At 34.9% G+C, this 26,114-nt stretch overlaps 1 protein-coding gene across 4 annotated transcripts in view; it reads right to left on the reverse strand.

The window, feature by feature from the left end:
- STXBP5 (syntaxin binding protein 5) overlaps nucleotides 1-26,114 on the reverse strand; it is a 191,881-nt gene that overhangs the window by 66,294 nt on the left and 99,473 nt on the right. For all 4 annotated transcript variants that reach the window (XR_007724950.1, XM_050787300.1, XM_050787299.1 and 1 more), the window contains exons 10-16: nucleotides 13,263-13,417; nucleotides 11,958-12,030; nucleotides 9,438-9,585; nucleotides 9,135-9,202; nucleotides 8,825-8,865; nucleotides 7,732-7,952; nucleotides 6,759-6,937 (exon numbers count right to left, since the gene is read on the reverse strand). Coding sequence is in view for 3 of the 4 variants with exons in the window: in XM_050787300.1 (XP_050643257.1) it covers nucleotides 6,759-6,937; nucleotides 7,732-7,952; nucleotides 8,825-8,865; nucleotides 9,135-9,202; nucleotides 9,438-9,585; nucleotides 11,958-12,030; nucleotides 13,263-13,417 (885 nt within the window). In the remaining variant the exon portion in view is untranslated. The remainder of the gene's footprint in view (nucleotides 1-6,758; nucleotides 6,938-7,731; nucleotides 7,953-8,824; nucleotides 8,866-9,134; nucleotides 9,203-9,437; nucleotides 9,586-11,957; nucleotides 12,031-13,262; nucleotides 13,418-26,114) is intronic.

A 26,114-nucleotide genomic window follows, 5' to 3' on the forward strand; every position in this document is an offset into this window, starting at 1 on the left:
GAATGAGTTGGAGGTTGAGTAGAGGTAGGGTAGAGGAAGAAAAGAAGACACAGAGAATCTACAATCAGACAGAAGGGAGGGAGGGAGGAATAAAGAGGTAGTTTTAGAAGACTATGGGGTTAAGTTTGAGATGATGGTAGAGAACTACTAGTGAAACTAATCAGCAGGTAGTCAAATCTATTCCCAAACCTCCTGAATAGTTAAGTCCATGCTGAACTACACTTGTCATTAGGATTTTAGAAATGAAGAGTTAAAGAGGGGCTTAAAAGACTCTGAGAGCTTCTGAAACAATACCTGCTATACTTGTTCCAGAAAACTTCAACTGTACTTGAAAGACACATTTTTTAAAAACGTGAACAATTTTATTTTTGTGTGACTGCTTTTATTGTAAAAAAACTCTACTAGGACTTTAAGTTAAAAACATTTTTGATTGCACAAACTCTTTGCCTAGTAATTCCTACAGCAAAACACATGCAAAGCCGGTTACTTCAGCAATTCTTAAGGCTTCTGCCTTGAAATGACAGTGTGTGAAAGCAGGAAGACTACTCAATGTTGAATTTCCTGCCACCAAACTCAGAGGTAAGAACCCTTCTGAATCATTCAGTTGGTATTTCTAATGAGGAAGACCATGGCACCTGATGTTTTGATGACATACATGCTAGGAAACAGCAAAAGTTGTTCAGACTTCAGGGTAAATGTGAATCACTCAGGGCACTGCTTACACGAATTGAGCTATAGTTCACTTCTGGCTGGTCAAGGTTTGCAAGGCAATGCATTCAGAACTGTAGACTGGCTGAGGCAAAATTTCTAAATTATTCTCAGGGAAATACCCACTAATCAGCTATAGCTCTCCATCTCAAGTGACAGAATAACAACTGAGGCATTTCATTTCTTCCCAGAGTCAGCCTTAACACAGGAGTAGACTGAAGGGTCTGAGTGGTCTATCTTCTCTTTCTACGAATTAGGTATAGAAGGTAAGGGTCAAGGAAGTGTCCTCCCTCCCTCTGGCATATTAAATGTGCATAACAAATTCTCAAGAGCAGAACCAGGCATCCCAGGGATAATTCTAGAAGTGCATATATGGGCACATTGAAGATTTAAGTGACTAGGACACACAGAACTCATAGAATTCTTACTTTAATTAGTATAAGGAAACAAAAAATGTTCTTAAGTAGAAATAAAAAGGCAGCCAAACATGATGCAAAATGGTAAAGGATGAAAAACCTAAGCCAAGAAATGAAAGCAGGTAAGTTACATTTTAAAAATATGAAATGGGAAGACGGTACTATGTTTTATTCTAAACGGTTATGTTATCATTTTAATGTTTTTAATATATTCAAGTTAATTTGTTTGCTTTTTAAGGAAAAAGTTTTATAAAAAGCTGCATAATTTGTACAAATGTATTTTAAATGTTAAAGTGATGGTAGAGGCTCACAGTTTCAAAATGATGGTTTGAGCAAGTACCTTGCAAAGGGACAATAAAAATGTTTCAAAAACATAAAATTTAATTGCTAAAAGAAACAAGTCAAACAGTTGCCTTTTCTTTTTTACCTTTTTTTTTTTTTAAGAGGCAGAATCTCACTCTGTCACCCTGGCTTGAGTGCAGTGGCATGATCATAGCTCACTGTGGCCTTGAACTCCTGGGCTCAGGCAATCCTCCCACCTCAGCCTACAGGTGATGGCGCCATGATGGCTAATTTTTAAAAAACTTTGTTGTAGAGATAGTGTCTTACTATGTTATCCAGACTGGTCTTGAACTCCTGGTCTCAATGAATCCCCTTCCTTGGTCTTAAACAGCTGCTTTTAAAATGTTTCTTCAAATAAACCAATTTTGTACAAAGGCATTTTGTATAAAAAAAGCCTCAATATTAATTATATTTTAACATCAATTTTTGTTATACTTCTCACTTTAAGAAACTGGCCTTCAGGACCGTGGACTAAAACAATGTGAAATTAATACATACCCACATTTATTTGAAGACAATTAAAAGAAAAAAATGAGGTATAACTTGTTTGTGATTTTTAAAAAATCACTTATACAGATTTTAGACAAAAATGTCCAAAACTTGTACTTTGTATCTTTCACTAGCTTATACAATATTCTACTAAAAGACTAATTTTCCCTCTCATGACTCTGTCTCCAAAAATTGGTCCTTTAGTAATGTAATACTACAGAATTATTACTACCAATGAATTAATTTTAAGATAACAGCTGAAGAAAAGGAAATAGTTATCACGCAATCCCTACGTTTACAATCTTCCCACGCGTTCCTGTTCTTGAGTTTTCTCTAAAATCCAGAAAAAGGATCAAAATAACCGTAACTGTATCAATAGAGCCATTATTTTATGATTTTTCTAGTATGATTTGTTTGTATTTCTAATTTTAAAAATCAATATTTAAAATTTTAAGTAATGTTGTAATTTAAACGTATAACTTGATGTAACAATATATAACATTATCTATTAAAGTTAGTAATGATTTGTATTCGTGTGACCAGCAAAACCGCCCCCTACCGCCGCCAAAAACAAAAATCAGGCACATGTGCACACATGCACACACACACACACACATATACACACACACACTCAAATTATCAGGACTGCTTCTCCACATCTTGTGTATCTTCTTGAGTGTCAGCGGAACTCCTGGGCTTCTCTCTACCCTCTTTCTAACTGTATCCCAGGAATGGTAGAGTCCCTATGTAGCTGGTAAATATGGAAATAATTAATGAAGCCCTCTCATTTCCCCCTCAATCTGTGTTCATTTGGGAGCAAGTCTGCCCAGGGGGTACATTTTCTTTTCTGCTCCTGCAAAAGCAGTGTTCTTAATACTGCCATGGCGGGGAGGATAAGGCTATCTTTGTATACAGGTCAGTCGGTACCAGGAAAACTACCTGGCTCTTGTGCTAGTTGGCATCTTTTACCTTTATCAATAATTAAGGTGATATTTTTAGTCACCATCTGAAATTATTTTATTTCTTAATGTGTTAAGAATACAGATGGGGGCCAGACACAGTGGCTAACATCTATAATCCCAGCACTTTGGGAGGCCGAGGCAGGCAGATTACCTCCAAGGCTGAGGCAGGCATATTACACTTTGGGAGGCCGAGGCAGGCAGCCTGGGTAACATGCTGAAACCCCATCTCTACAAAAAAAACACAAACTTAGTTGGGCATGGTGGTGTGTGCTTGTAGTCCCAGCTACATGGGAGGCTGAGTTGGGAGGACCGATTGAGCCCAGGAGGTCGTGGCTGAAGTGAGCTGTGATCACGCTACTGTACTCCAGCGTGGGCAACAGAGTGACACCCTGTCTCTTAAAAAAAAAAAAAAAAAAAAGATGAATCCAGATAGGTAAAGAGAAGTATAATTACTGAGCTCCTTCGTAGACTCTAATAAGCAATTACAGGTGACAGGACTCTGGCTGAATCTCCTATGTGTGTCTTTAAAGTCTGAACTGCTTCAAAGTTCCATCCATTTCACAAAACATACTGACAGGGCAGTTTACCTCTATCTGATAACAAATGCTACTTCCAAAAAGAACTGTCCCTTAAAACATTAACAGTCTCAAGATAAAATGAATTTATAAAGTTTTATTATACATGAGGTTAGTTGTTATAAAGTTTTATTTGTGCACAAAAAACCAAAATAGAAGAAAAATTATTAAAGTAACTCAAAACAATGTAATTGCCTTATACATCACTTGTCATATGCTCAAAGGTCTAAAGGCAGCTGTCATGTTATATTTTACTATTCATCTAGTGTTTTAATATTAGTGGTAATTTCAATACTGCAATTTTGGACTTACTTTTGTTAACAGATAAATAATATTAAATGGAATAATTCCAGGCTAATCAAATTATAGGAGAAGAGTGATTTGGGTAAGAGATTTAAAGTTGTTTATTTACATTATATAGTAATGTAAAAACTCAATGAAAAATAAAAGAGTTTTAATGACTGTTTTTAAAAAACAATCCCCCACCCCCCCGCTTTTTTTTAGCTCTCGTCACTGGGTGGTCTACTGTAACAATACAGTGCTTATTAAAAATAATGTTACAAACATTTCTAAAGATCACATTTTGGTCTGTTATCCTGTGAGGGCCAGAAGTATTTAAAGCAAGTCTAGAACATCTTGACAGAAATTAAGGATGGTCACAAAAGTTCTGAGGTGGTGTTAAGAAGACACAAACACCAACAAAGAAGCTCCCTCTAGAAAACTGTGAAAAAATCGTGTTAAGTTGATAAAATTCAGTAAGTTAAAACAAATTGCCTATAAAAAATACCTAGAGTTCCACAATAATATTCAAAAGGAAAAAAAAAATCATCAAATCACAGTCATTAGTTATTTTAGGATTCAGAACAAACTGTTAAGATGTTATTGTGGTATATCCTAGGATTGGCAAAGTGTATCCATACACAAAAGATAACACTTAATGCCAACAACAGAAAGGACTCTCCTCACATAAATCATTAATGGATTAGCTAATGAGCCTCTCTGGCTGCTGGGACTAACCATCAGCTTAAAACGAATTCCTATATGAAGTGACATTCTATTAAATAATTACAAAAGATTAATAGTGTGCCATGACATTCCAGCACAAGTATGAAAAGTCCTCCCAAACAAGAAAGATGGCCATAGCATAATCTCAGGTCCATGAACAATAAAGAAAACTCATAATTGCAGAACTAAGTCACTATTACCTTTAAAATGGATTTGGGTACTACTGAACTCTGCATTTTGGTTTGCTGGTTTTCACAGTTGCTGCTGGTTGCTGCCTTAACTATTATCCTTGCTCCTTCAGACAGTAAAAAAACTAGAAAAAAGGCCTTTCTAAGAACAGAGGACAAAGACTTGACTCACCTATTATGCCTGCCTTTAACTTTAACCTAGAAAGCCAAGGTAAGAGGTCTTGTCACTCTGGTCCAAACAGTACTGCTTCTCCTGTCAGTAGTACTTCCTCTGACCTATCTTGTCATGAGAAAGCAGTGCATTGATGGTGTTTTTTCTTCAGGTAGGAAAAGAATTTAATGTTTTATAGTGCTGGATCTCTGGCCACAAGCCTAAGAACACTTGGAGGCCTAAGAAATTATGAAGTACAAATTAAATAAATTATTCTAATTCTGTTGAAGATAACGTATATTTAGATGCAATTGTTATTTTGTTAAAATGTCACTTCAGTAGTTGAAAACACTGCTTCAGAAGTATAGAAATGTTGCAAAAAAATGCCCCAAAGACAAATTGTACTATGTATGTTATAAAAATTAAATTTAACAAAGGGCTTGGAAAAAAACATTAAAATCAGAAACAAGGGCATTAACGGAACATTTACAATTTTAAGTGTAAAGTAGTACTGAAGAAGTAATAGAGGGGAAAAGTGTAGAATTCTGTATTCTCAAGTCTCATTCTAGTTAAACATGTGCTAGAACTACAGTTATAAGTGTGTATATTTTAGTACATGTATGAGACAGAGAGGGAGGAGAGAAAGAAAAACTTGATACCTTTCTGAGAAATGTAGCTGCTTAACCTCAATGGGTATATACTGTTTGGATCAGAGGTTCTTATCCTTGGCACTACTGATGTTTGGAGCTGGGTAATTCTTTGTTGTGTGCACTGCCTTGTCCATTGTAGAATATTTAACATCATCCCTCACCTCTACCCACTAAATGTCAATAGCATCTCCCTTCCTCCTGTTGTGTCTACTAAAAATGTCTCCAAATGTCCCCTAGGGAGCAAAATCATACACAAATGAGAGCCACTGGCTTAGAATACATAACCTTAAATTTTCGTAAACATATAAATAATTTTCTAAAAATCTGTAGTTTTAAAATGACTGCAATATAAAAAAATCTATCCATTTTATCTTTGGTGTGAGTGCATTATTCATTACACAGACATTCTTCCCAGCAATTATTCAACTATCCACCAGTAGAAGAGACTCAAGTAGATTAAAGTAAAACAGTGCAAAGCCTGGTCCTTTTAATAAATGCAAATTATTTCTCTTACTTACCACCCTCTCTACCTTGAACCTAGTACACTCTGGCTTTTGTCCTCCACCAATCTACTGAATCTCTCTGAGTGCTACCTGAACCACCTTTGCGTCATTATCCTAATTGAATTCTTCGTAAATACACTATTAATCACATAGTCTTCGTGTAAGTTTTCAATGATTTTAATTCCTTACTCATTGTTTTATTTCTCTGCCTATATCATTTAAACATTTTAACCACTCAGTAACAAAAATTGGACAGAAAAAATAAAACTTTATCCAATTTATCCCTGTATAAAGTAAGATGTATTTAAATTTAGGATGCAACAATAAAAGGTTTTAAAAAAGATACAGTGGTGCTAGTGAAGATTCAGAAAAAGGTAAGACAATGATTAGAAAACAACTGAGTCTTTAAAGACTTAAAAAAACAATTTTCAGTCATAGAAAGCAGTCAGAACATAAATCCAAGCTACATATAAATCAAGACTAAAAACACTGATGGGTTTAGAAGACTGAGTGATAAATAGAAGTTAGATCCTTGCTGCTTTACGAGACTGTTTGGAGATTAAACGTTAATAATTTAAGGATGCAATCATATTCCTCTTGATGTCATAGAAAAATGAGTTGGACTAACCATAGCAAAACACAGGAAGAACTATTCTTATGCCATTTTGCTCCATCAAAAGAAAATGTTACCATAGCTCTACTAATGCTTACAATTTATATAAATTAAAAGATAATATCCAAAACTCCTCTGTAGTTTTTTATAACTCACTTTAAACAAGGTACATTATCACGAAGCCCATCAGATGAACTGCTACTGGTAGACGGATGAGATTGAGGAGGAATGGGCTGAGGGTTGGACCCTCCCACGGGTGTTGGCAAAGGTGGGGGCTGCTCACCCTCTGGAGTTTCCACATCATTTATCTCATACAATAATCGAACTTCGAGCATCTGTTGTAAAAGTAAGGTAGTTTACTTACTCCTAATAATTATTGCTCTTTTTATTACAATTTATATGCACACACATAAACTTCAGTGGCAAGAAGATTTTTAAAGGCAAAAATTTAGCAAGATTTCAAAAAGTAAGGATTTAGCAAGAAAGAAAATGTTCTTGACTCGGAGTACACACACAAACGTGCATTATGATTTTAGAATTTATGGTACTTGTGTTAATATCAAATTAGAGTATACTCATATTCGTATTAGCTTTCCTTAAAGGAAACATACACTATACTTAAGGATTTAAATAATCAGTGAAAATATATGCAATAATGCTATTTTTTACAAAAGAGAGATAATAATGTAAATACTAAGGTGTTTTCAAAAGTTCTTTACAAAACTGACTGCAAAAAGTCTTCCAAATCGGCCGGGCGCGGTGGCTCAAGCCTGTAATCCCAGCACTTTGGGAGGCCGAGACGGGTGGATCACGAGGTCAGGAGATCGAGACCATCCTGGCTAACAGGGTGAAACCCTGTCTCTACTAAAAATACAAAAAAACTAGCCAGGTGAGGTGGTGGGCGCCTGTAGTCCCAGCTACTCGGGAGGCTGAGGCAGGAGAATGGCATGAACCCGGGAGGCGGAGGTTGCAGTGAGCTGAGATCGCGCCACTGCACTCCAGTCTGGGCGACAGAGCGAGACTCTGTCTCAAAAAAAAAAAAAAAAAAAAAAAAAAAAAGTCTTCCAAATCATCTACAAATTAAAAAATGTCAGACACTTGACCATGAAAATAACTAAGACATTATTACCGGAATGACTTCTGTGATTACTTCCTGCTTGCTGAATCTATAAATAATGACATGAGCTGAAACTCCAGCTATGCACAGCATTCTACTTTCTGGACACCAGGAGATGATCTGAATGGCATATGGATCTTCATCTACAATGTCTGTGTTTGGCCTGTCATCTTTATTTCTTGACTTTTCAAATACTTTAGATGTCTTTAGTTTATATAATACTTGTAGGGTTACTGGAAAAAAGATAATATATGTTAAACATTTTAACACAAAAAGATCAAACATAAGGTAACATTTAATCACTCATACTATGTATGTAAAATGGTCTATATTTATCTACACCATATTTTCATTTCCCAATCTACGTTAGTCTATTTTACATTTAGATAATATATTCTTTGTACTCATTGACCAAACAAGGGTATGCTCATTGTATTCATGAAGAAAAATCTATTATCACAATGGATTTTAGGTAACCTTAAAAAAATGAGTAATAAAAACATTTTGGAAAAACAGTGTGTAAATACTTGAAAATAATAAACAATATGGTTTGCTTCCTAAAATGATTTTCCATATATATTCTCTAAAAAAGATACAGTACCAATATAATTAAACATTCCTACATGAGGAAACACAACATATCCTGAGTTAACTGGATTCCACCTGAAGGCTTGCCATGTGTGTTTTGCAAACATTAATCATTAAAGGCATTATTTCCTTTTTTGCTACTATGTAACCACCAGATTTATTTCACAAACACAACATGAACCCTGGTGATACAAGTATAGAGTCAGGCATTAAAAGTGTTCCAGAAATTTCTGTTGATTTGGAACACATTCCCACTTCCCCTAACTCTGACTTAGGAAGAGAGTTTGAAGAAATTTTGAAAAAAGAAAAAAAAATTGAATACTTGTGTTGCACATTATTCTTGATTTACTAAGAATATCTTTATTAAAAATTTTAAACTCATGTATTTAATAAATCAAGCATTAAATTTATAACCTCTAAATTTCAAATTATTGGTTATGCAATTATTATAAAACAGGATGTATAAAAGCAGTGATTGTGTAACATGTAACAAATAATGAATATTAAAAATACTTACTTGCAGAAGCATCCCAGAATTTAACTGAACCATCAGCATGCCTAAGAAAAGCAATGTTAAGAATGTGATGAATAAAATTAGTTTTTCCTTCTTTAAATGGATACTGCTATTAAAAAGTCACCAAAATGAGTAAAAAGGTAAAAAAAAAAAAAAAAATCAGGGTAAACTGGCAGGTTCTTAAGAATAACTTATTTCTTACTATATTACAACATAAAGGAAAACTCTACCTGCCCAATAAGTTAAATTTCATGCAGTCTTAATTATATTTAGCTATTAAAGATTTACTTGGTGAAGACAGACTTTTACTTACCCTGTAATAATTATTTCTGGGTAACTTTGAGCACCCAAGCCCCAATTACCTCCATTGATGGGCCATTCCTATAAAAAAAGATCACTGTATAAAGCAACTTGCAAGCATACTATATACCTTCATACGTGTGTGTGTGTGTGCAGGTGTGTATAAATAATCCAGTGAAAAACATATTTTGCTCACAAAAATAATTTTTAATATATTTTTTATAGAAAAGGTATCAATGTTATCAAATACTACAAGGTGATAAATATAGAATAAATACGAAATATAACACTACATACTGAAGCTCATGTTCAATACCTTTTTGCTGTAACCTTGACGTTTCTGTCTAGCTCCAACAGAATAAAGTGCAGGAATAAGGTCCACAGGACAATCAGCAAAATATTCGCAACATGTAACAGGGGACTCATGTATACTCAAAGGGTAGGGATTTTCAAATATAGGATATCTTTAACAACAGGAAAAAGAAAAGTATTTATTAATTTAATGAATTATACCATACGATTAATACAACAATAAAAACTTTTAAAAATGTACATACTATCAGAGATTAAATTGATTTAATTTGTAAATATATTTAAAAATGGAAGTCTTTTATAATGAAAGTTGCTCAATTAGAATAGTAAACAAAGACTCTAGTTGCAACTACATACCATATGCCATACACTACACTAAGTGCTTTAAATATCTATATCTCATTTACTTCTCGCAACAGACTTATGATGTAGGCATTTTACTGAAGAACAAAGGCTTACAGAGAATAATGTGTCAAAGGCATGCCTGCTAGCAAATGGTGGAATAACACATACCTCATCCTTATGTCAGCAGAGCTAACAAATTTTCAATTATTTTTCTCTCCATAAATATGATACCTAGTCCAATATTTAATTCAGAATATTTTGTTTTGTTAATAATCTATATTAAAATTCTACCTTAAATGTTTTCTAGAGATGAAGTTTTTTTATTAAATGAAGCAAAATATGCTTTTGAAAATCATGAAGGTAAAGTAGAATCCTATCTAAATATAAAATGATGTTTCTTTTCTCATTTAAAGTCCTTAGAATGAGAATAGTCTGGAAAACCAGCAACTGGCTAAAAAATTTAAAAAGGGCAAAGTGGTTAATTTGCAGAAATCAGATCAGTCTACTACTGACAATTTTTTAAAACAGAAGAGAGAAATTTCCAAAAAGTCCTTTATAGACTGCAAAATGAACCCAACTATCACCACTCCCACCTCCAGGACCAAACACAAACAACATGCATTCATAAAAGGACAAAATGGCAAGCAACTTTCTTCTCTTTATAACACAGATTATTTCCTTAGCTCAGTGATTCCATTATTACCATACATTTAACTGATACTTTTGCTAAATAAAATGCCTAGTCACAGGTTACTTGCATAGTATTTTCTTTGACTTAAATGTATCTCAGTACAGACCACATGTGAAAAGTCTCAATTATTTGAAAAACTTGCCTAAGGGAAAAAAATAAAAGAAAATCATATTAAGAATAAGTTATTCTAGGACTATTATATAGAAATAATATTTTCAAATTATCTTGTTATTTTGAAAAGACCCCTCACAATTGATTAGTACAAGTAGCAGGTACAAAACTAAAGTAAATTTAGAACTGCCTAAACATTAGGTAAATGATACTGTTCACCTACTTCAGGGTCGTCCAACCTCAGTACTATTCACATTTTGGACCAGATAATGTTTTACTGTGGGGAACTGTCCTTTGCACTGTGGATATTTTGCAGTATCTCTGTCTTCTACCCACTAGATGCCAGTAGCAACACCCTCGAACACACTGAAAAGGTTTCCACAGATATCACCATGTATTCTCTGAGCGGGAGGAGGGCAGGGCCGGGGGCGGGGGATGCAAATATCACCCATGATTGAGAAACACTGAAATACTGAATGGGTAAACTCAATTAAAACCATACTTAATGATTATTTCTCCACAGATAAAAAAATATATATAATGTGTTTCCATTCAAATAATTTGTAAGTAAACATTATCATCTACGATCCAAAAAGCAGAATATGGCAAATACCATGAAAAGTTACAAAGAACCTATGGTGGGAAGTTACGGACCAGATATAATACATCTGGTAAACAGAGCATAGGAAAAGGCTGATAAGAAGGTTGACTCTGAAAGTTATGTAGATTTTTAATGGCAGTGAAACAACTAGAGGGTTTCAGGTATTGGGAATTACACAGAAGACATGGAAATGTGATGTCTGTTGAACACATAGTTCTGTCTTCGTAAGGAATAAGACACTTGTGAGAAGACAGTGGGAGATCAGGTTGGAAAGAAACCCTGAATTCATAACGTTTGCAGTAGCAAGGTGTTTTTAAATCAAAAAACAATACTGAACCACGGTTTAAAGAGGACAGTACAAGATTGGAGCTGTGTGTAAAATCAATCTGGCAAAAGCATGCAAAAACATTGCAATTGAGAGTGAGTAGAGTGAGAGAGGTAGAAAGACTAAAATAGCTTATTTTGGAGGTAAATAGCGATGGGATTAATTTTCACAGGCTGATTTTGTGTGGCCCTAGGATATCTTAAGTGTCAGGTTGAATCACATGAAATTTCAGAAATACAACAAATTTTTACCTAAAAATGAAAATTTTATGAGATTCAACAAAATAGAGAAATTTGAGTAAGTACACATATGAGTTTGGAGCTCTCAAGAGGTCAAGGTTATGGATATAAATGTAGAGTTTTCAAAGAAATGAAATAGCTAATGCTATGATAAAAAGCGTCTTTTTTCAACCACATACTGATAGAATCGCTCACCAAATTTTATTTCTTACCCATTTTGTGCAAGGTCTATAAGTACTAAATCCTTTTCTAGAAGAACAACCACAGCATATGGTTCTTGAAAATCTGGAATTGGACAACAATGCATGAATTATAGTTTTAAAAATGCCAGTGGACAGCAAATTAGATAAATATTTCTTGCTTGATTTTATTTAGTTTCATTCTCTTGAGTATTTAACATTCTGATCCTATAATACTTCATGTATGTTATTTAAGACTAGTAAGTTTTATGAGATAATCTATTTAATGACCCTTTCAAAATTATTTTACTTTTGTAAAAATGAGTAAGATAGAAATTTCTATGGCATTGCAAATTTCAAAGCTGGACATGGACAACAAAACTAAAATGTAAATCTGAATACACATAAGAACAAATATCATTATTTAATCTCATAGGAACCCAAAAGAGTTCTACTATAATGCTATAATATCTTTCTTAGACGTTTCATATGTGCCTGTGAACTGTAAAATACATTACATCTTTACACCTCAATGACTTTCAACTGAAGTAAAAAAAAGGTCCAGATTTAAATTCTTCTTGAATTATATGCGCTAGCTGTGATGGTTAATTTTATGTGTCAACTTGTCTATAATATGGTGCCCCCAGCTGTTTAGTCAAATACCAGTCTAGATATTGCTGTGAAAAAAATATATATATATATTTATATATTTAGCTGTGATTAGCATTTAAATCAGTAGATTCTGAGTCAAGCAAATTATCCTCTGAACGAACAGGCCTCATCCAGTCAGATTAAGGTCTTAAAAGCACAAATTGAGGTTTCCTGAAAAAAAGGCAGTTGTGCCTCAAGATTGCAACATAGAAACCATGTCTGAAATTTCAATCTATAGATTTCAGACTCAAGACTGCAACATGAAAACTTTCCTGAATTTCCAGCCTGCTAGCCTGCTCTACAGGTTTCAGACTAGCCAGTCCCCACAATAGTGTGAGCCAATTTCTTAAAATCAATAAATCAATCAATCGATCAATCAATCAATCAATCAGTCTCTCGCCTATCAGTGTCTGCTTCTATGGAGAATCCTTACTAATGCATTACTATCTTAACAGAATTTTAAAATGTTTTTTAATATGAATAGCGTTTTTTTATTCTCCAAAACAGATTAAGTTTATTAAACAAACTTCTGAAATAAAATTTGTACATTATGAATGCAGTAGCTCTTCTCCAGAAGAATTAGCACAATAGGATGAGTAGTTTTATCTAAACAACATAGGTTTTTTTTTTTTTTTTTTTAAATATCAGCTCTCTATAGAGAATGAGCTCTAAAGTTGCAAAGCTTACCATTTGGGTATGGTGTTTCACATAACGTTAGAAAATCCACAATTGAATAGTCCATTTCTAGCACAGCAGTGCTCTTCCCATGCATCACTGTTAAGCAAGGTCTTCTTCCTACAGTATCATATGACAAACCTCCTGATAAAATAATAAAAGGCTCCCTGGAAATAAAATACATATTAAGATTATTAATGGCATAGTAAAGGTAATTTTCTTGCTACATCGTAATTTTTCAATTTAGTGAAATAAGAAAATCTTAAATTCTAACATTTTTACACATCCTATAATTGAATTATCTCGTGGAATTTTTAATGGGATTAGGTAAGACTCAAGTGAATTACTAAAAATTAACCTACAATAAAAATAAACATTGACTACATTTAACTTTTATACCTCCCTAAAACTTTGTTTTATCTCCTAAGTAAAATTTTCATAAAATTCTCTCTGGGTTTCTGCTGATTAAAGTCTCTTAAATGTACTGCTTTGACTTTCAATCCTAACCAGGCCTTCTCAATAGAAGTTCCAACAGAGAATCTTAATACCTTGAGGCATCCATTGTATGTAATAGATTAAATTCTCAAGAACGCATCAAGAATTGTACTCAATACAAATCACTTTTGAGAGAACTGTGAAGTCACTCAAATCATTTCCTGTATGCCTTAATTTCTTCCAGAACCTTGGCTGATGCATTCTCAAACCATAGCTCCCATACACACATTCATCAGTTGCCAGCCTGATAACTGTAATTAGCCCAATAACTGTTATAACTAATTTTCCCATTCTCCTTATTAGTCATTATTAAACCTAAATTATTTCTCTAGACTCTTTTTTAAAAACTATTAGTATATGCTTTTTTTTCATATATTATGGTCTGAGTGTATTTCCACGCATTTGACTTGTCTTTCCATTTATTGGTGAAGTTATTTATGGTACATTATACAGATGAATTAAATTTTCTGTATATTATTTTCTTACGTATCTCCATTTATGATTTCTTAGTTTTTAAATGCTTAATCTAAGGCCAGTGTATCTATCTTCCTCCTCACCCATTATTCATTATGTTACTTCCTTCTTTTCCATCTATAGAATTTTTAGTCTTCACATCTTCTATAAGCCGTATGTAATAATATCTAATGGTTAAAAGTGCTAGTTCTGGAACTAAATCACCTGCATTTAAATCTTAGCTCTGGCTCAATTTCTGTATGATCTTAGGCACGTTGCTCACGCTATCTGTTCCTAGCTTCTACATGTATAAAATGGATATGTAGTGATAAGTATCTAATCTCAGATAATTCTTAAATTGGGCAGTGCCTGGCTCAGCACATCCTTAGTTTATATCATCAAATTGTCACTATCATCCATTGTGAAAATTTCCCTTCATGGTGTGTTGGAAAAACACCCATTAAAACTACTAAATTATATTCATTTTTATCTAAAACAAGAGTAAATCAGCTTCACTAAAATTTAATTAGACTGGTAATCATATGGGTATGTAAATTATAAGTAAATATAAATATCAATGCAATATATGTGCTTGTGTACATAATACTTTTATAAAACTACACTCTTACATATCCTTCCTTGCTTTATTTTTTCCATAGCAATTATCACTACACAAATTTATTTATTTTGCTGTTTTTCTCATTAAAACGTATGCTTCACGAGGGCAGTGGTTTTGTGTGTTTTGTTCATTGCTGTATCCACAACACTGCCTGGAACAGTACCTGCCATATAGTGGGTAGTAATTAAATATTGTTTCAAAGGAATGAAGGAGTAGAAATGTGTGTTGCACCACTCATTTGCTACCTTACTATCGTTTATTTTTTAGCACTAATTGATTTGGGTAATGTTTCTCTAGCTAAATTGCAGTTAGGGAGCTTAAAATGCTATCCTAAATACAACCATATTCATACATTCAGTGTTTCAACCTCTCAGCATACTGTGATTATTATGACCACGCTCAGGAAAGTATATTTAATTTTCTTTCACTTTTTATCACATGTAACAAATAAACAGAATACATCTCCTCTCTTGTACACTTGAGATGCAACATACAACTGAATTAAAATAATCCAAGGACAGGGATGAAGGGATCGATGGGGAACTTATACGCGTTAAATTTTTAGAGTGCAAGACTTGAGCCAGGTATTCTAAATGTAATATTTCAAGAATGGCTGGTATGTGTACTTTCAAATATAACCTATTTTTTAAACTGTGTTATTAATGTCAGAACAATGAAGAGAGATTATAGCGTACATTACATAATAAAATGTCCACAAAGCACCCAGGGAGATCAACCTGGGTAGGTGACCAGTTTATACAATCTTCACACTATGGTAGCTAGGTAGATTTATCCTCAGAAGGCAAGTAAGTCTTTCTTCCGTGGCTTTGTAAGCTGCCTGTACTTATTTTCTAAACTTATATTTACAAAAAGAGAAACAGTGTGAAAGAAATGCCAAGTGACCTGTCACCAAGGTAATTTTCTTTTTCATAATAATAAACATTTGCCAAATCTATTTTACTTGTGCTATTTTATGTGCTGTCTCTTTAAAATTGTCTGATTGCCAGGCAAGAACCATCCAAACCGTGAACCTTCATAGGTTATATGTTTTTTCATCGTAATGCCTCACACTTGAAGAGTAAATATTAATAACCATCTTAAAAAAATTAGTCATAAATACAGTGATAAAATAAAGTTCAATATTTTAGCACTACATAGCAAAAGTTATGAAAATTCAAAGTTTTTGTAAGCATTTGGAATTTTATTAAAAGTTCTAGGGATTTAACTATTTCTAGGTAACATGAATTACAAAGGTGAAGAATATTTTATTTTCTTTTAAAATAAAAAGGTAAGCCTTATGATAAGAAGGTCTAGAGATAATAGTTTTTATTCTATTACTTTAAGTAGAATTTGGTAGAATCCCTTCTAATGATATTGGGTGTTAACCAAGACTCTTCTCACTTTGGAAGACAGCCAGGTTAGAAAGACATCAGTTTGGAAGCCTAACAGTTTGATTAGATTTTTTAAGAACCTAGACACTTGATGGAGTATACATGCTTTCTGCCAATGATTATCTTCCCAGGCCTGCCTTAACAATAGGTTCTGCTGAAGCTATGTTTCCATATGACGCCTTCTTCACTTAAAAGTGCCACTTCTATCCAAAAAGCCATTTGTATAACTAACTTGTTAAACTCAGTTCCATAATACTACATATTCATTCACTGAAGTATTTTTGAGCACCTGTGTTCCAGGGAATAAAGCAGTGCTCCTACGTCTAGTCTAGGCAGACAACACACTGTGATAGGTATTATAATACTATGAAGACCAACACAAGGCTCAGTGGTGGGCTGACTGTGAGGGCAGGGCCACAGGAGTGACAGTGAGATAGCACGATGAGAACAGACCCCAGAAGGGATGGCAACTGGGCCGGGACCTACATCAAAAAGAGCCAGCCATTCAAAGAACTGAGTTTGTGGAAGAAGGAGGTCCACTCTAGTCAGCAGGAATTGCCACCGCAAAGACCAGAGGTCAGAAACGAGCTGGGTGTACCTGAGGAACTAACAGGCCAGTGGGGCTGCAGGACAGTGAGCAAGCCAGGACATGATAATGGGTGAAAGGACTCCAAATCATGCAGACACATCCTGTTTACTCCATCAGGATCTCTAGAATCTGTCTCCTCCTTTTCATCTCCACAATTACTTTTGTGTGATAGCATTCAGTTGAGTTGTTCATTGACAGATGTACTTTCCCTCATTTTCTGTTTAGTCAGTTCCTGTTCCTCCTTCAAAACTCATTCCAATCATCATCTCCTCACAGAAACTTTTCCCAGCCCACTCATCCTGACAGAGTTGGGGGCCCCCTCCATGTTCCTAGCTACCTTCTGCATACCTCTACTCAGCATTACCACACTTCACCGTCACTGTTTATCTGCTTTCCCTCTGCATGTTTTAGCTCTACATCCCCAAAACTGCAGCTAGGTTCTTTGACAAGGTGTTTGTCAAAGAAATATTTAAAATACCACTAACCCTACAGCTGAGCTGATCACTGCCTCACCAGACTTAATGGATTGGAAATGCTGGAGCATGGGGCCCAGCATTTCAGATGCTTCCCATACATGGCCAGATTTGGGGAACACACCTACAGGAGGGTGAAATTTAATTGCTGTGCTATTTTAGTAATTGTTCTGCATAATTAGTACCTATATTATTCAATATCTCCATGTATTTAAAAAATTGGGATTTAAGCTCTAAATAGTCAATCTCATATGACATTGTCTACATTACTAATTGTCTGCATTACTGATTTAACCAAACCCTCAACAATTTTTTTCAAATGGATATGTACAATTCCATTTTAGAGGGAACACTTAATAAAACTATATATTTGGTAAGCAGAATTGTACCTTAGCTCTTGAGAGCTACCTGGTAACTAATACCTAAACTTTACCACTCTATTCCTAGTGCTTAGCAGAAAGTCCAGAGACATATGTATTTACTGAATGAGTAAATAATTATTGACTTTATACGACCCTATATCAAATTCCTAAAATTCTTAACTCAAATTTCAAATATAAACTATTAATACCTAATTTGAAAAGTCTAATAGAAATTCACACTCTCCTATTTGGTATTATTTTTCACACAAAATAAAAATTAAAAGTTCAGATTTATTTTGCAGATTATATGTCAATTAAAATAGGCTCATATGCATAAACTGTTAAGACTAAAAACCAAACTTGTGAAGGACACTAAAAAAAATTAATAATTTTTTTCTACTAAGTTTTTAAATCTATCAAGTCAAAGTGAAATAATCCAAAATAAAATTTTCAAAAATCTCTTTAATAGAAGGGCTGGAAGGAAAAAAGAAATAAAATTGAAAATATCAGAAGATGAATTTGAAACACTTGCCTAAATACATGTTGTCTCAAACACTGCTTTCCAAACTGTGGTCAAGAAGTATTTAAATTTTTTTTTTTTAAATTTGTTGAAAAGCTATGCTTTTGTAAAACAAACACCAACTGTGAATGTGCATCTAAATGCTGCAACAATGTCAAGTGCAATTCAAGTTTCTATATTCAGTCTTGATTTCTGTACTTATCTTACCTCAGATAATTTAGCACACAGAAACTCTTTACAGCCATAATTTGAGCAACACTAGCCTAGCACACAAGTTGAGACTTCTAATACTACTACTCGACTTATTCTATCACTGTGGGTTTGTCAGCGGAACGTGAGGATGTTACAGAGGATCTCAACCCAAGCCTCATACCCCCTCAAACTCTGGATTCAATATGAAACCATGTAACTCTAGCTACATACAATGGGGATACAGGCATTGGGTAAATAACACTCATTCCAAATGGGAGAAATTGGCTAAAATTAAGGGGTTACAGGCCCCATGCAAATCCAAAATCCAAAAAGGCCATCATTAAACCTTAAATTTCCAAAATGATCTCCTTTGACTTCATGTCTCACATCCAGGTCACGCTGATGCAAGAGGTGGGTTCCAATGGTCTTGACAGCTCTGCCCCTGTGGCTCTGCAGGGTACAGACCCCTCCTGGTTGCTTTCATGGGTTGGCATTGAGTGTCTGCAGCTTGTCCAGGCACATGGTGCAAGCTGTCAGTGGATCTACCATTCTGGGGTCTGGAGGATGGTGGCCCTCTTCTCACAGCTCTACTAGGTAGTGTTCCAGTGGGGACTCTGTGTGGGGGCTCTGATTCCATATTTCCCTCCACACTGCCCTAGTAGAGATTCTCCACAAGGCTTCCACCCCTGCAGCAAACTTTTGCATGGACATCCAGGCATTTCCAAACACCCTCTGAAATCTAGGTGAAGCTTCCCAAACCTCAATTCTTGACTTTTGAGTATATGCAGACCCAACACCACACGTAAGCTGCCAAGGCTTGGGGCTTGCACCCTCTGAAGCAATGGCCTGAGCTCTACGTTGGCCCCTTTTAGCCATGGCTGGGACACAGGGCACCAAGTCCAGAGACTGCACAAAGCAGCAAGACTCTGGACCTGGCCCTCAAAAACATTTTTTTCTCCTAGGCCTCTGGGACTGTGATGGAAGGGACTGCTGTGAAGGTTTCTGCCATGCCCCGGAGGCATTTACCCCATTGTCTTGTTGATTAACATTCAGCTCCTCGTTACTTATGCAAATTTCTGCAACAGGCTTGAATTTCTTCCCAGAAAATATGCTTTTCTTTTCTAGTGCATCATCAGGCTGCAAAGTTTCCGAACTTTTATGCTCTGCTTCCTCTTGAACACTTTGTCACTTAGAAATTTCTTCCACCAGATACCCCAAATAATTTCTCTCAAGTTCAAAGTTCCAAAGATTTCTAGGATAGGGGCAAAAAGCCACCAGTCTCTTTGCTAAAGCACAGTAAGACTCACCATAGATCCAGTTTCCAACAAGTGCCTCAGCTCCATCTGAGACCACCTCAGTCTGGACTTCATTGTCTGTATCATTATCAGTATTTTGGTCAAACCCATTCAGCAAGTCTCCAGGAAGTTCGAAACTTTCCCATATATTTCAGTCTTCTGAGTCCTTCAAGTATCTAGGAAGTTGCAAACTCTCCCACAATTCTGTCTTCTTCTGAGCCCTCCAAACTGTTCCAACTTCTGTGTGTTACCCAGTTCCATAGTCACTTCCACATTTTTGGATATCTTTTCAGCAGCGCCCCACTTCTGGTGCCAATTTACTGTATTAGTTAGTTCTTATGCTGCTAATAAAGACATATCTGAGACTAAGTAATTTACAAAGAAAAGAGGTTTAATTGATTCGCAGTTCAGCATGGCTGGGGAGGCCTCAGGGAACTTACCATCATGGTGGAAGGAGCAGCAAATATGTCCTTCTTCACATGGCAGAGAGCCGAGCAAAGAGGGAAGCCTCTTATAAAACTATCAGATCTCGTGAGAACTTATTCACTATCAAAGAATAGCAGGGGGAAACCACCCTCATGATTCAATTACCTCCCACCAGATCCCTCCCACTACACATGGGGATTAAGGGAACTACAACTCAAGATGAGATGCGGGTAAGGACACAGTCAAACTATACCAGTATTAAATTGACAAAATAAAACAAAAACCATCCTATACTGATCAGGTTATTTATGAAATTGGTATATTTTATACTCACTTCTTTAAAGTATACACAGATACTACTGAAAAGCAATATAGCAATTTGTCAAAAGCCATAGAAAACCTCTTTCCTTCAAAATTTCACCATGGGAAATTCATTATAATGAAATAATTCAACAAAAGAGTCTCACTACTGTATTATCTATGACATCAAAAAAGAAAGCATACTCACTCCTATATTTTTATTTACTATATAAAAAACCTGACTATAAAAATCAATATACATAATTGATACCTGTATCTCACCAAATACATGTTATACGCCAATATGCATTTTCCCTTGTGAATCCACCAATTTGTCTTTTTTTTTGTTTTTGAGACTCACTCTGTCACCGAGGCTGGAGTGCAATGGTGCCATCTTGGCTCACTGCAACCTCTGCCTCCAGGGTTCAAGCAATTCTCCTGCCTCAGCCTCCTGTGTAGCTGGGATTACAGGTACATGCCACCATGCCTGGCTAATTTCTACATTTTTAGTAGAGATGGGGTTTCACCATACTGGCCAGGCTGGTCACGAACTCCTGACCTCGTGATCCACCCATCTAGGCCTCCCAAAGTGCAGGGATTACAGGCATGAGGCACCATGCCTGGCCTTGTTTTTCTTTCTTTTAATGTCCCTAAATCCTGGTTTGTGTTTGAAATGATGCTAATAAGGTATTCTCACAAATTAATCCTTCCTACAATATATCTCCTGGCCTTCCTTCTGTTATCATTCTCATCATTCATTCTGTGGCCCCAAACTATCAAACCAAACTATCTTAGCCTCAGGGGGTATTACGCTGGCTTTCTTTTTGTATGAGTGTGTCTGTTCAGAATCTCCTAGTCCTCTTTTCTACTTGTTTATTTTAGTGTGTTTCAAGATAAAATACCAGTGTTGGGAGTTTTGACTCTAAAGGGTTCGGAGCTGGCAGGAAACCATTCTGTAGGTGCTCACAGTAGGCATATAACAGTAGGCTTCGTTATATATGTAATATCAATTTAAATTCAACAGTGATGAATTAAAAAACAAATATAGGGAAGAGCTTAAAAATAAAGGGGTAAGGATTTTAGAACTTCAAATTGAGTCATGGATAAGCTCAATCTTGGGCATATACTCACACAGCTACTAAAAGAGGTGTTCTAATGTCAAAAGGCAGAGTTATCAATCTAGTAGATGTAATTTTCTGGCAATATGGGATTATAACACAAAGCTATAATAGTCACCTTTCCCCAGAAAAGTGATTAAAAATACAGCAGTAGCAGGTCTGAAGTCACAAGAACAAAAAGTAGTGTGGTAATCTCACCATGTGAGCTGGCTTGATTGCTCCCTGTATTTGACTACTTACTACAGGTAGAATTATCCATTAGTTTATTATACAGTGTAGGGAGAAGACATCAGAATTGTGCTAAGCAAATGTAAGTCAAAATGTTATCTTAGCACCGAGTGTGGTGGCTCACACCCTGTAATCCCAGCACTGTGGGAGGATGAGGCAGGCAGATCGATCATGAGGTCAGGAGATCAAGACCATCCCGGCTAACATGGTGAAACCCAGTCTCTACAAAAAATACAAAAAATTAGCTGGGCGAGGTGGGGGGCACCTGTAATCCTAGCTACTTGGGAGGCTGAGGCAGGAGAATGGCATGAACCCAGGAGACGGAGCTTGCAGTGAGCCGAGATCGTGTCACTGCACTCCAGCTTGGGCGACAGAGCGAGACTCCGTCTCAAAAAAAAACAAAAAAAAAACAAAAAAAAACCCAAAAGTTATCTTAAAAACAAGAAAGTGAATGGCAATTTATCATAGGTGAGAGATTTGGGGATTAAGAATGAGAGAAAATATTCTAGTTTTGAGAGAATAAAGATTATATAGACAAATCTGGGGTGGGTTGTAGAATGACTATTTCTGAAGACAATGATGAAGTAAAACTCAACGATTTAAGGGTAACACTTTTTGACTGACATACCAAAAGTAACATGAAAAAGGGTAAGGTTAACTGATGAGGCACTTCAAATTGTAAAAGTCTATAGACTCAAAGAGATCTTCACTCATTAGATGAAATTACATACAAATATGCCTGTGGACTTTTTCTTAACAGATGTAAGACCAAGTGCCAAGATCACAAAGGGAACACGGGAGTGCAGATATTGCTTCAACATACTGATTTCATTTCCTTCAGATATGTATCAAGTAATGAGATTGCTGGATCATATGGTAATTCTATTTTTAATTTTTTGGGGAACCGCCTATGATTTTCCATAATGGCTGCACTAATTTACATTCCATCAACTATATGTATGGGTTACCTTTTCTTCACATACTAACACTTTCATCTTTTGTCTTCTTTGATAACTGCCATTCTAACCAGAGTGAGAATTGTGGTATTATTTGTATTTCCCTGATGTTCAGTGACGTCAAACATTTTTTCATATGCCTGGTTGGTTGTTCGTATTTCTTCTTTTGGGGAATGTCTATTAAAGGTTTTCTGCCCATTTTTTAATCAGATCTTTTTTTTGCTTTTGGCTATTGAACTGAGTTCTTTATATATTCTGTATATTAATCTTTAGTTAGATGTACAGTTTACAAATATTTTCTCCCATTCTGTAGACGGTCTCCTCACTTGGTTGACTGTTTCCTTTGCTCTGAAGAATCTTTTTAATTGGATGTAATTCCATTTTTCTATTTTGGCTTTTGTTGCCTACACTTTTGAGGTTCTACCCAAGAAAATGTTTGCCCAGTCCCATATCATGAAGCATTTCCCATGTATTCTTCCAGTAGTTTCATACTTTCAGGTCTTACATTTAAGTTGTTAACACATTTTTTAGCAGATTTTTGTATATAGTGAAAGATAGGGGTGTGGTTTTAGTCTTATGCATGTGGATATCCTATTTTCCCAGCAACATTTATTGAAAGGAATGCCCTTCCAAATTTTGTTCTTCGTATCTTTGTTGGAAATCAGCTGGCTATAGATACACAGATTTATTTCTGAGCTCTCTATTCTACTCCATTGGTCTATGCATCTCTTTTCATGCCAATATCATGCTGTTTTGATTACTACAGTTTTGTAGTATATTTTGAAGTCTGGTAATGTGATGTCTTCAGCACTGGGTTTTGTGTTTACTTGTTTGGATAAATACTACTTTCACTATTTAAATTTATTTGCGGTTTCATATATAATTTAGAAAATTTTCTATTTTTGCCAACAATGTCATTGGTTTTTGAAAGGAAATACATGGAATCTGTAGCTCACTTTAGGTAGTATGGACATTTTAACAATATTAATTCTTCCAATCCATGAAAAAGAGGTGTACTTCCATTTGTGCTCTTCAATTTCTTTCCTCAATGTTTTATAGTTTTCAGGGCAGAGATCTTTTACCTCCTTTGTTAAATTCAAGCCTAGCTATCTTTTTTTTTCAGTAGCTATTGTAAATGAGATTGTTTTCTTGACTTTTCAGTTAGTTCACTATTAGCATATAGAAATGTTACTGACTATTGTACGTTTTCTATCCTGCAACTTTACTAAATTCATTTATTAGTTTTAAGTTTTTCAGTTGAGTCTTTAGGATTTTCTATACATACAAAATGTCATTCTGTTTGCAGAGATGGATAATTTGACTGTCTCCTTTCCAATCTGGATGTGTTTGTCTTGCTTAATTGCTCTGGATAAGACTTCCAGTACTATGTTGGATAGAACTGGTGAAAGTGCACAAGAAATTCCCTAGGATGAATCTCACTTGATTGTGGTACATGATCTTTTTAATGTACTGTTTAATTCAGTTTGCTAATACTTTGTTAAAAACTTTTGCATCTATGTTCATCAGAGGAGGTACTGTTGATAGTTTTATTTTCTTGTTGTGTGTTACTGGGTTTTGGTATCAGGGTGATGCTGGCCTCACAGAATGAGTTGGGGTGAATTCTCTTCAATTTTCTAGAATAGTTTCAGGAATTATTATTGGTATGGGAATAATGCTGGTTTCATATAATGAGTTTGGAAGAATTCCCGTCTCTTCAAGTTTTTGAAACAGTTTTAGGTGGACTGATATTCTTCTTTGTATGTTTAGTAAAACTCAGCACTGAAACTGTCCGGGTCTGGGCTTTTCTTTACTGGGAGACTACTTTTATTACTGATTCAATTCCCTCGTTATTGGTCTGTTGAAATTTTCCATTTCTCCCTAAGTCAATCTTGGTAGGCTCTATGTGCCCAGAACTTTATACACTTTTGTTTAGATTACTCAATTTGTTGGCATATAATTATTCATCATAGTCTCTTGTGATCGTTTCTATTGTACTGGTTGTAATACTTCCTTTTTCATCTCTGAATTTATTAATTTGAGTAATCTCTCTTTTTTCTTAATCTTACTAAAGGCTTGATTTTGTTTAACTTTTAAAAAAACAAACTGTTTCATTGACATTTGGTATTTTTATTTAGTCTCTATTTTGTACACACTGTTTTCATTGCTACTTTGTATTTTTATTTAGTCTCTATTTTGTACTGGTTGTAATATTTCCTTTTTCATCTCTGTATTTATTAATTTGAGTCATCTCTCTTTTTTTCTTAATCTTACTAAAGGCTTGATTTTGTTTAACTTTTCAAAAAACAAACTGTTTCATTGATATTTGGTATTTTTATTTAGTCTCTATTTTGTACAAACTGTTTCATTGCTACTTTGTATTTTTATTTAGTCTCTATTTTGTATATTTCTGCTCTGATCATTATTATTTCTTTCTTCCTACCAATTTTGGGTTTGTTCACTTTTTTCTCATTCCTTGAGGTGCAATGTTAGGTTGTCTATTTGAGATTATTCTACTTTTCTGATATTTATTGCCATAAATTTTCCTCTTAAGACTGCTTTTGCTGTATTCCACAGGCCTCAGTATATTGTTTTCCCATTTTGTCTCAAGAATCATTTATTTTCCATTTTCAACGTCTTTATTGACTCATTGGCTATTCAGATCATGATGTGTAATGTCCATGTATTTTTATAGTTTCCAAAGTTTCTCTTGTAATTCATTTCTAGTTTTATACCACTGTGGCCAAAAAGCCACGATCTTTATCTTCTCACATGTGTTAATACTTGCTCTTGGCCTAATATATGATCTCTCCTCAAGAATGTTCCATGCACAGTTGAGAAGAATGTGCATTCTGCAGCTATTGGATGGAATATTCTGTAAATGTAAGTTAGATCCACTTGGTCTACACTGCAATTTAAATCCATTGTTTCTTTGTTGAATTTCTCCCTGGATGATGTGTCTATTGCAGAAAGTAGGGTGTTGAATTCCTCTACTGCTTATGTATTGCAGTATATCTCTCCTTTTAGATGTAGTAATAATTTGTGTGCTTTAGTGTTCAATGCATATATATTTATAATACTTATATCCTCATGCTAAATTGATGTCTTCATTGTTACATAATGACTTTTTTTGGTCATTTTTTACAGTTTTTGATTTAACGTATATTTTATCTGATATTTTATAAACCTGATCACTTTTGGTTTCTGTTTGCATGAAATATCTTTTTCCATACTTTCACTTTCAGTCTATGTGTATCTGTACAAGTGACGTGAGTCTATAGTAGGTAGCATACAGTTTTTTTTTTTTTTCATTCACACTGTCTCTTTTACAATTGGGAAATTTAATCCATTTATATTCAAGGTAATTACTGACAGGTAAAACTTACTCTTGCCATTTCGTTAACCGCTTTCTGGTTTTTCTGTATTCCTTGTTACATTCTTCCTTTCTTG

The sequence above is a fragment of the Macaca thibetana genome, chromosome 4, assembly GCF_024542745.1.
Source record: "Macaca thibetana thibetana isolate TM-01 chromosome 4, ASM2454274v1, whole genome shotgun sequence".
Lineage (NCBI taxonomy): Eukaryota > Metazoa > Chordata > Mammalia > Primates > Cercopithecidae > Macaca > Macaca thibetana.